General features: G+C 36.4%; 1 protein-coding gene across 6 annotated transcripts in view; it reads right to left on the bottom strand.

Moving 5' to 3' along the window:
• The window catches only part of TRMT11 (tRNA methyltransferase 11 homolog), a 63,393-nt gene that overhangs the window by 15,103 nt on the left and 36,237 nt on the right, over positions 1-12,053 (bottom strand). For all 6 annotated transcript variants that reach the window (XM_060167991.1, XM_060167990.1, XM_060167995.1 and 3 more), the window contains one exon: positions 6,924-7,044. In XM_060167991.1, the coding sequence (XP_060023974.1) occupies positions 6,924-7,044 (121 nt within the window). The remainder of the gene's footprint in view (positions 1-6,923; positions 7,045-12,053) is intronic.

A 12,053-nucleotide genomic window follows, 5' to 3' on the forward strand; every position in this document is an offset into this window, starting at 1 on the left:
TATCATTTTTAGATAGGAAAAAGCATTCTCAGAAGCATTCTTAGATCATTCTCTATTTCTTCTTCTGTGTATCAAATTTGCTTAGGGAAATATTATAACTCTACCAAAAAAAATATACTAGACTTTCTTAAACAAATTAAACTCAGGGAAAAGCAAATGTGAAATTGTCCACAATGGGTCTTAATTTTGTCACTAAAACAGAAATGACTGGTTTATTATGGGGCTCCATTAATTATTAAAGCCTTTTCTCTAGATTTTTCTCCTTCCAATTCTTTGGAACAGTGCTTCAAGCCCTCATAATCATCATATGGTGCAAGTACTTTTTATGGAGGCCACAAAATAAAGATTGCTGATGTCATTCACTGTACTTTCTAATATCAAGACTTAAAACTGCAAAATATATAGGTAATATTTGTATTTTTAATGCATTAAAATAAACATTAAACAAACAACCTAACTTTACACCTCAACAAACTAGAAAGGAAGGAAATAAAGATCAGAGAAGAAATAAGTGAAATAGAGACTAAAAACATAATAGAAAAGATGAATGAAACTAAGAGCTGGTTCTTTGAAAAGATAAATAGAGCTGACAAGCCTTTAGCTAGACTCACTTGAAAAAAAAAAGACTCAAATAAGTAAAATCAGAACTGAGGAAGAAACTTTAAACTGATACCACAGAAATACAAAGGATCATAAGAGACCACTATCAACACTTATATGCCAACAAATTACACAACCTAGAAGAAATTCCTAGAAACACACAACCTTCTAAGATTGGGTCATGAAGAAACAGAAAATCTGAATAGACCAATTGCTAATAGAAATTGAATCAGTAGGGGCTTCCCTGGTGGTGCAGTGGTTGAGAATCTGCCTGCTAATGCAGGGGACACGGGTTCGAGCCTTGGTCTGGGAGGATCCCACATGCCACGGAGCAACTAGGCCCGTGAGCCACAACTACTGAGCCTGCGCGTCTGGAGCCTGTGCTCCACAAGAGAGGCCGCCATAGTGAGAGGCCCGCACACCGCGATGAAGAGTGGCCCCTGCCTGCCATAACTAGAGAAAGCCCTCGCACAGAAACGAAGACGCAACACAGCAAAAATAAATTAATTAATTAATAAACTCCTGCCCCCAACATCTTTAAAAAAAAAAAAAAGAAAGAAATTGAATCAGTAATCAAAAACTTCCCAACAAACAAAAGCAGAGGACCAGATGTCTTCATTTGTGAATTCTACAAAACATTCAAAGAAGAATTAATACCATCTTTTTCAAACTCTTCCAAAATATACAGGAAGAGGGAACACTTCCAAACTCATTCTACGAGGCCAGCATTACCCAAAACCAGACAAGGATACCACAAGAAAAGAAATTATAGACTAATATCCTTGATGAATATAGATATACAACTCCTCAACAAAATATTAGCAAACCAAACTCAATGATACATTAAAAGAATCATACACCATGATCAAGTGGAATTTATTCCAGGGATGCCAGAAGAGTTCAATACAAGTCAATAAAACGTGATACACCACATTAAAAAAAAGAAGAATAGGGCTTCCCTGGTGGCGCAGTGGTTGAGAGTCCGCCTGCCGATGCAGGGGACACGGGTTCGTGCCCTGGTCCGGGAAGATCTCACATGCCGCAGAGTGGCTAGGCCTGTGAGCCATGGCTGCTGAGCCTGTGCATCCAGAGCCTGTGCTCTGCAACGGGAGAGGCCACAACAGTGAGATGCCCGCATACCGCAAAAAAAAAAAAAAGGAAGAATAAAATTGTATGATCATCTCAATAGATGCAGAGAAAGCATTTGACAAAATTCAACACCCATTTATGATAAAAATTTGTATGGAACTGCAAAAAAGCCCAAATAGCTGAAGCAATCTTGAGAAAGAAGAACAAAGCTGGAGGTATTATGCTCCTTGATTTCAAACTATATTACAAAGCTATGTCAAGTCTAGCAGTACGGTTTTAGCATAAAAACAGACACATAGATCAATGGAAGAGAATAGAGAACCCAGAAGTAACTCCACACTTTTATGTTCAATTAATTAATGTATGACAAAAGAGCCAAGAATATACAACGGGGAAAGGACAGTCTCTTCAATAAAGAGTGCTGGGAAGACTGGACAGCCACATGCAAAAGAATGAAACTTTATCCTCTTACATCATACACAGAAATTAACCAAAATGGATTAGAGACTTGAAGAAAACACAGGTGGTTTCTTGACATCGATCTTGGTGATGATCTTTTGGATATGACTTTAAAAATAAGGCGACAAAAGCAAAAATAAACAAGTGAGGGCTTCCCTGGTGGCACAGTGGTTGAGAGTCCGCCTGCCGATGCAGGGGACACGGGTTCGTGCCCCGGTCCGTGAAGATCCCACATGCCATGGAGCGGCTGGGCCCGTGAGCCATGGCCGCTGAGCCTGCGCGTCCGGAGCCTGTGCTCTGCAACAGGAGAGGCCACAGCAGTGAGAGGCCCGCGTACCGCAAAAAACCCCAAAAAAACAAAAAAACAAGTGAGACTACATCAAACTAAAAGGTTTCTGCCCAGCAAAGAAAATCATCAACAAAATGAAAAGGCAACCTACCAAATGGGAGAAAACATTTGCAAATCATGTACCTGATAAGGGTTAATATCCAAAATATACAAAGAACTCATACAACTCAAAAGCAAAATATTAAAATTAAAAAATGGGCAGAGGATCTGAATAGACATTTTTCCAAAGACAACATACAGATGGTCAACAGGCACTTGAAAAGATGCTCAACATCACTAATCACGGAAATGCAAATCAAAACCACAATGAGATATCATCTCACACCTATTAAAATGGCTGTTATCCAAAGGAAATAACAAATGTTTGTGAGGATAAAAAGGAAAGGGAATCTGTGTGCATTTTTGGAAGGAAGGTAAATTGGTGCAGCCACGATGGAAAACAATATGAAGACCCCTCGAATTAAAAACAGAACTAACATATGACCCAGCAATTCCACTTCTGGGCATTTACCTTATGAAAATGAAAACCCTAATCTGAAAAGATACATACACCCCCACATTCAGTGCAGCATTATTTACAACAGCCGAGATATGGGAGCAAGTTGTATGTTCATCGATGGATGAATGGATAAAGCAGACGTGATATGTATAATAGAATACTCCTCAGCCATAAAAAAAGAATGAAATCTTTCCATTTGCAACAACATGGATCGACCCTGAGGGCATTAAGCAAAGTGAAATAAGACAGAAAAAGACAAACACCATTATGATCTCACTTATATGTAGATTCTAAAAAACAAAACAAACAAAAAACGAAGCTTATTAAGACAGAGAACAGACTGATAGTTGTCAGGGGGTTAGAGGAGGGAGGCAGTGGAGAGGGTCAAAAAGTACAAACTTCCAACTATAAAATAAATAAGCCATGAGGATGTAATGTACAGCATGGTAACTAGTTAATAATAGTGCATTGCGTATCTGAAAGTTGCTAAGAGAGTAGATCTTGAAAGTCCTCATCATGATAAAAAAAAATTTGTAACTATGTATGGTGATGGATGTTAACTAGACTTACTGTGGTGATCATTTCATAATGCATACAAACATTGAACCATGATGTACAGATGAGAAATATGTCAATTATACCTCACTAAGAATGCTAATGTCACTCACTTTACTTTCTCATTTCAAGACTAAAACTACAAAATCTATAGGTAATATTTGTTTTTTATACATATTACTCATGTGGCTGGCACATGTTAGTTATTATTCTTATTATTAATAACTCATATAAGTACATTAAGTGCTGTGATTTCTAAGAGCTGTAATGTTACTATCTGAATTATCAAATGTCTTACTACTTCCCTCAAAATATAAAAGACATGAGAAGTGACTGGGAGAGTATGAAAAAAGCATACTCTAACATACAACAGAAGGCTTTTATTCAATGTGACAGATACTGATAATCAGTGTTATGGACTGAATTGTGTGCCTCAAAATTCGTATGTTGAAGTCCTAACCCCCAATATTTCTGTACTTGGACATAGGGCCTTAAAGGAGGTGAATGAAGTTAAATGAGGCCATCACTGTGGGGTGGCAATCCAATAGCACCGATGTCCTTGTAAGAGGAAGAAACATCAGCAGTGTGTATGTACAGAGGACACAAAGAGAAGGCGGCTGTCTACAAGCTAGGAAGAGAGGTCTCATCAGAAACCAAACCTGCTGGCTTTGGACTTCCAGTCTCCAGAACTGTGAGAAAATCAAGTTCTTTTATTTAAGCCACTCTGTCTGCAGTATTCTGTTATGGCAGGCTGAGTAGACTACAGTTAATTTAAAAAGTCAGTAAAAGCAGGAAAAAATTAAAATGCTTTGTTAATATATTAAACATCTAATTTCAACTTAAAAAATTGTATATTCAGGGACTTCCCTGGTGGTCCAGTGGTTAAGACTACGCTTCCACTGCAGGGGGCATGGGTTCAATCCCTGGTCAGAGAACTAAGATTCCACATGCCACGTTATCAATCTTTTGATACAGAATTAAGACCTGCAAAGATGTCCAGTTTTGGCTTCTGTAAAATGAAGCAAGAACTTAGACTCTTACAAAGCAACCTCAGTACAGAAACCTGGATTGCAGTAACTTTTTCCCAACCTGTTATAGTTATCTCAACCATTTCCAATACAAGACTCTAAATTTTTCAGCAATTCACTTTGTCCTATCTTTCTAAAGCATTCATATTTGTTTCTACAGAAATGACAACTTCATTCTTCCATTCACATTTCACTGGTCTAACTAGTATTTAGATTATATAAATGACATAGCAAATATAACTGGCATAAACAGCTCACAGGAAAAACACAAGTGACTCACAATAGACAATTCATCTGTAAGTACAGAAGTGTACAAATATAGTAGAGACCAAGTAACTCACTAGCTCAAAGTATCTGACCTATTCTAGGCATCATGCATTGTGTTTTAGAGCAGGAACAGCCAGTACTGGTTAATCAACTGAGTTTGAAATGAAGTTAGTTAAGAGGGCTTCTTGGTACAGTCCTCCCTTGGCATCCACAGGAGATTGGTTCCAGGACCCACTGTGGATACCAAAATTGGCAGATGCTCAAGTCTGAGAGTCGGGTCTCGGCATCCACGGGTTCCGCACGCTCAGTTTCAACCAGCTGTGGATCGTGTACCACATTTAGGATGAGCAGTTTGGCTGAATCTGTGGATGTGGAACCCTCGGATAGGGAGGGCTTACTGCATATCCAAATAAACGGTGGCCATTTAAAATGATCGCTTTGGAAGGTTGTGTCACTGTGTCAAACAATTTGAAAACTCCTCTTTTGGAATTTCTGAAAACTGCTTATGTTTTAAACGTTTAATGGTAAACTGTCATCCTTGGAACGAGATGTGACTTCCAAAAAACATTAAGTGACCTGTCTGGTATAAAATGTGAGCAGCAAAGTCCAGGAATATAATTTGAAGAAAAGCAAGGTGTACTATAAAGTAAAATAACTGTTTAATATATTTCTTCTTTAAATGTAAATCTAAAAGTTTTAAGAACATGCTGAATAATTATGACATAAGTATATTGAGTACAAGATGCCACTCCAAGAATATCTGCTACTTGCATATAAACTTCTAGTATTTGTTTAAAATGACTATCAGACATTCATTTTAATTACATCACATATACCTTTACATATGTATGTATGTATGTACACAAATACATACACATATGTGTAAGAGTGGACACCAATCAACTTTATACACACCCACACACACACACATACGTATATGTATATATACACATAACTTAGCCTTCAGAAATGCCCTGATACTGGAGCCCAATTATTGAGGAAATTTTGTCACATTGAAGATTCTGAACCTTACTCTTATAAAAATGAGTCACGAAAATTTTTGCATCAAGAAGTGACTTAACGAATGCAGTGTTTTAGGAAGATTTATTTAACATGTAGGAACTAGAGGTGTGAAAAATGGAAGGAGAAAGGTAATTTAGGAGATTATCAGCATAAACCAGGTATATGGTAATAAGGGTCTAAATTAGAGACAGACAGGAAATGGAAATTAAAAGGACAAAAACAAGAAATATGTAAAATAATATATGCAAAAGGGACTGTACAAACATTAGTTTTTATTATTGTGAAAGAACCCATAAGCTGTGAAGTAGATGAAAAATATCAAATGCAGAGTAAGGATGAGTAAGACAAAATCCTCAGGCAGTAACACCCTGTTCTTCTCCGCTTGCCCTACAAATCCAAAACAAAGATGGGGCTTACTCAAATTTCTAGTGAATATGGAGGAGCTTTGGTTGTCAATCAAGATAAGTACAGCCCAGTGAGCATTCTGTAGATTTAATTAAGCTCCAGTATGAGGTATTCATATCAATTCTGATCTGGATATGAAGTAACAGATGTTTTGTTCTTTCTTCTCAAGCTTAAATGAATTATGTGTGGGGGAGAAAGAGAAAGAAAAAGAGAGAGAACACGTGTTGGACCCTAACAGATGGGGGCAAATTACTTTCTCCTTTATACAAAGTGACATTTTCTCTTCAGTACAGTCTGCAATCACGTAGGTTCTGCTTTGGGGAGAAATGGTAACTAGTACATCGCTAATTAGACAATGGTTGTTTAATTAAGAGTGCTCTGTTTTATAACTGAGTTAGCCCAAGGATGTCAAATAAGCCTGAAAAGTAAAGGTCAACTTTTATTTCTAGTCTTCAACTTCTATATTCTATTCCTACCCTCTGAACTCCACCAAAGGCCACAAACCTGCTCAACTTTTACCTCTTCCTGAACTCGTCAATATTTTTTAAAAAATCAAGGACTAACGTTTCCAAACTTCATTAGAGGAAAACTAGAAAAATCTACTTCTAATTCTTCCAGAATTTATCTGAAAAACACTAGGATAACTTACCTCAAATCCCTTCACCTTTTCCATCGTTATCAAGCGCCTTGATGTGCGACCGGAAAGCTTCTGCTCACAGTTGCTGATGAGTTTCAAGCAAGGGTGCCAGGGTACCATCTCTTCAGTGTATCTGAAGAAAGAGCAGCTGACTGTTAGGGACACTCACATGTGCACCCCGCACAGGATCATCATGGGGGTTATCCAGTGTGGTATGGGACGTCCTCCCACTACATGCTGTACCATTTTATTTCACATATGCTAATTGTCCATATAATCCATAAACAATCTGCATTTATGAAAAGCAAAGTATTTAACATAACCACATCCAAAGAAAGTAATTGAATGTTTTTACCTGTATAATGAGGATGAGAGAGAACACAGGTATGTTTTATTGAAGAATGCCAAGCATTTAAACCACAGAAATACAAGATGACAATTCTACCCTAAAGGATCCCACGAGAGCACATAAGACAGACAGAAATACATTCCATAACAACCCCCTAACATTCATGAGGGACTGATTCAACTGGGGATGTTTATAAATTCCCAAAGGAAAGTCCACTACAGCATATACCCCTTTAAAATGAAATGTCCCTGCAAAATTTTTTATGACATCTTGAGACCACTATTAACCTTGTTATATAAGATTATTCAGCTAAACTACCACTAAATTAAACACTACAGATGACATCAATCCTCTGCCATGAAATAAAACCAAAGTTATGATCAAGAGCAGTGGTGCTTGCTGCCGTACAGCACATGTACTTAGTGAATGAAGATGACGACACCTAGAAAGCAGGACAGTCAGGGTGCAGTAGTTCAGAACTTCATGTCTGATAGGTTGTTGGCACTAATCTTGGTAGAAGAAACAGGTAACAAATGTGGGGGAAACAGTTATGGAGCAGAATTCAGAAGAACAGCAGGAGAGAGGGCTCACTAGGTAGGGGCACCTTTAAGAACACTGTGATTGCCAGTTTTTATTTTTCCTTTGCAAACCTTCATATGTTTCTAGATAAACAGCCTGCAAACATTTCTTATACGGGATATCTTAAAGCTCTGATCCAAAATGGGAAAGGTGCTGATCAGCGCTTCCTGTAAAGGACCACCATCCAACCAGCCAATTCTAATGCATCAACACTGTCTTCCCCACCACTTGTTCACTGATTTCTCTAGGTCCCTGTGACCTTCAACAAGCTCTCCCTCATTACCTTGACCACATGCTCAAAACTTTCATCACCCACTTACCAAGCAACATTCATAATGCACTTCACTTCATTATCAGTGGAAGGAATTCTCTTGAAGTCATTCTCTGCCTCCCTCCTTAGGGCTTTCCAACAAATAATGGCCATTTCAGATTTCATCTCACCTAATAATTCTCTAATGCTCACTATACAGTCAGAAATTTTGTGCTCCTATGACATTAAGTTGATGTCAAATTTGGAGTCTTCACACAAAGCATTTATGATATGAAAGAATACATTCTACACCATAGTTGACAGACTTGTAATGGTAACAAAGAGAAGATATAGTTTTGACCTTAGGCTTGCAAACATCAGGGTTTAGAAATGTCTGAACTTGTCAAATTTAGTAACATACCCTTTTTTAAAGAAAAAAATCTTATTTCTTGGCAAAGGAAAACGTATTTTTATTAAATTTTATTTATATACCTTTTATTGACACGGTATTTTTATTAAAATGTTTCTTAAATGTATATAAACATAAATTCCTCATGCTTATATAATTTATATAACTATAAAGCCCAAAACAAATTTATAAATTAAATCAAAGTACAAAATCAATACCATTTTAATTAATATTTATGACATGAATAATGCTAAACTGGTGAAACTAAGTCATTGGCATTTGGCTTAACAGCAGAAAAACATTTACATGTTCTAGATCATTTTTTGACTTGAACTTTGAGTTTAAGCATGAAAGGACATCATTTAGGTCATCATTATCATTAACAAACTTGTTTTTAACCACTACTCTATTATATGAATGAGCCAATCAATTTAACAGTGTACTCCCAAAATATCACACTAAAAAATAAAAAAACAGCAGTTAAAAATTATTTACTATATATTTACTAACATATTTCATACTCATGGACTGTTTGCAATCTGTTAAGTAGAAGCTATAAATCTGTACTATGCCTAGACTATTATGATAGTATGGTATCTTATCTTAATTCCCTGTTTTTAGTACTATTCCCCTATAATCTAAGCCTCTATTTAAAATCTAAATCAGCCAGAATAGGTAAATCCACAGAGATAGATAAGTGGTTACTAGGGACAAGAGCAGTAGTGACTGCTTATGCATACAAGGGTTTCTTTTTGGGATAATAAAAATGTTCCAGAGGGCTTCCCTGATGGCGCAGTGGTTACGAATCCACCTGCCAATGCAGGGGACACAGGTTCAAGCCCTAGTCCAGGAAGATCCCACATGCCGCAGAGCAACTAAGCCTGTGCGCCACAATTACTGAGCCTGCGCTCTAGAGCCCACGAGCCACAGCTACTGAGCCCGCGCACCAGAACTACTGAAGCCCACACGCCTAGAGCCCATGCTCCGCAACAAAGAAGCCCACGCACCGCAATGAAGAGTAGCCCCCACTCATTGCAACTAGAGAAAGCCCATGCGCAGCAACGAAGATCCGATGCAGCCAAAAATAAATAAATAAAATAAATTTATTTAAAAATTGTTCTAGAATTAGGCAGTGGTGATGGTTGCATAACTCTGAGGTTATACTAAAAACCATGGAGTTGTACACTTTAAAAAGGTGACTTTCATGGTATACAAATTATATTTCAACCTTTTTAAAAAAAGAAAAAAAAAGTGTATAGGTCCCTAGCTTTTCCATCCATCAATTTTGACAGCCATTTATTTTCCTGTGAATCTTCATGACTCAAGCTAACTATTTCCAAATGTCATTAGAGTTTCACTTCCCATTTGAGAAACGGATTTTGTGCTGATTGGAGCACTTACTGAAAACAATTTAAAAGAATCACTTTTCTCTGTTTCCTGTATGAAAGATGAAAAACAACATGTTCGTTTCTGTTTTGTGTAGCTCTGAGCCACCACAAAATTCATTTTATCACAATTAAACTTTATCCCCAAATCTTACTTTGGAGTACTTTATTAGACTTCTTCACTTTGTCATCATTTTTATCACAAGCACTAGCAGTTGGATTTCCAGTAAAGGACATCCTTCACAAAGAAACACAGTTTCTAATCACTTCAAGAGCATTATCTGTATATAAATGACAATTAGAAAACAACACATAGGGATATGTGGAACCTGGGCAAAAAGCTACACTCACTCAACAGCTTAGCAACTCCTATAACATCAAATACACAAGTTGAATGTATGCCCTGCCCAAATGAATGTTACACAGATCTTCAGGGTCATTTGCAAATAGTTGAAATTGTGAATAATAAACTCACAAATACCAAAAGTCAAGAATAATTTTACGTGGTAAGTCTCTATGAGTAATAAGAGTAAGCTACTAGGAGAGCACATATGAAGGACTGATGAATTCTGCTTAGAAGGTTTCAGAAAGTGTCACAGAGGTGGTAACAATTAAGCCAGGCCTTGAAAGATGACTAGAATTTTACGGCTGAGGAAAGAAGAAACAGTATATCAAGCAATGGGTACAGAATAAATAAAGGTTGAAGGACATAACATATACAGAGTGTCTTGATGCTGGCCAAAAATACAGTATACTAGAGTGGGGAGAATCTGGACTAGAGGAAGCAGAAGTTTGTTGAGTAGCAGTTTCTTCACCACAATTTAAATTACCAAATAGTGAGAAAATCCTTTTTCAATCATCAGTTCTGACAATTCTTCACAAATAACTAAGCTGTTAGGTAGTATTTTGTTTTTATCGTCTTATACCTTTCAAAATGTCTTGGGTTTAAAAAAAATAAAAATGTTCTGGGTTTAATGAATAATACCTTAACTTGATTATAATGTGCGAGTCTTATTTTTAAACTTCAATCATATAACAGGATTTGGCTGAGTAAATTAATTCAATAGTAGGACTAAAATCCTACATTCACTATACCAAAAATACAAAAGTTTTCAAATTAAGCTGTGCTAAGGTACAATTTTAAAATGAATTCTTTATTCTTAGTCTAATAAAAAGCTATATATGCAATACAACATAACCAAACTAATTCTAAATTGTTTAATTCAGAAGCAAGAACGTTATTTCAAACTTTTGCAGATGACTTTAGTTTTAAGTTCATCTAATACTGTGTTATTTTAAAAAGAGTAAATACTTTGGATTATGTTTACTGCAAAAGTGAAAATAGTTCATTCCCTAATATAAACGCAAGACAAACTAAGTTCATTAATAAGATCACTTTGAGTTAAGGGGAGGAGAAGGCACAACAGAAGTCTAGTTATGAACATCAGAAGACCTGACAAATAAGTCAGGGAAGTAAATGCCATAGGAGTCTTTCCATGTGTGTCCTAGCCTGGATGAAATTTGTCCTTTGATAAAACATCTAAGGTAAAAAAAAAAAAAACAAAAGTGACAAAAATGTGCCTTTTTTTACTTCTAAAAAATCCCTTTGGTTATATGGACTTGGAAATTTCCCCTTGTCGAAAATTATTAAAAGAGAAGTCACTGAAGAAATACCCAGTGGCCATTTTTTAAGGTCTTCAGAAATACTAAAATAGTTGAAAGTGCCTCCAGTTTGACTTTTTATAAAAAAGAAAGAAATAAAAGAATTACAGAAGATATTCATAACCACATTTAATTTCAATTATAATTAAATAATAAACTACAAAATAGTGGAAAGTCAGAAATGCCAGAATATAAGAAACACACAAAAACTAATGAGGATATTTCAAAGGACAGAGGAGCCACCTCAGAGGGACTCCTGCTGATCATAAATCTGGGACAATTTGAACAACAAAATAATGATAGTAATAAAGTATAACCCAATGAATAATATAGGAATCTATGACTCCATACCAGTATAAATTAATAAATTAATGGGAGGGAAGGGAAAACTAATCCTTATAGTAGAATGCCAACTTAAAATGCAGAAGGAATGATGGAATAGAAAAGTCATCATTATGGTGGTTGTCAATGTGAGTAGTCACCTGATGAAGAACAAGATATTGGTGTA

This window comes from Lagenorhynchus albirostris, chromosome 12, assembly GCF_949774975.1.
Source record: "Lagenorhynchus albirostris chromosome 12, mLagAlb1.1, whole genome shotgun sequence".
Lineage (NCBI taxonomy): Eukaryota > Metazoa > Chordata > Mammalia > Artiodactyla > Delphinidae > Lagenorhynchus > Lagenorhynchus albirostris.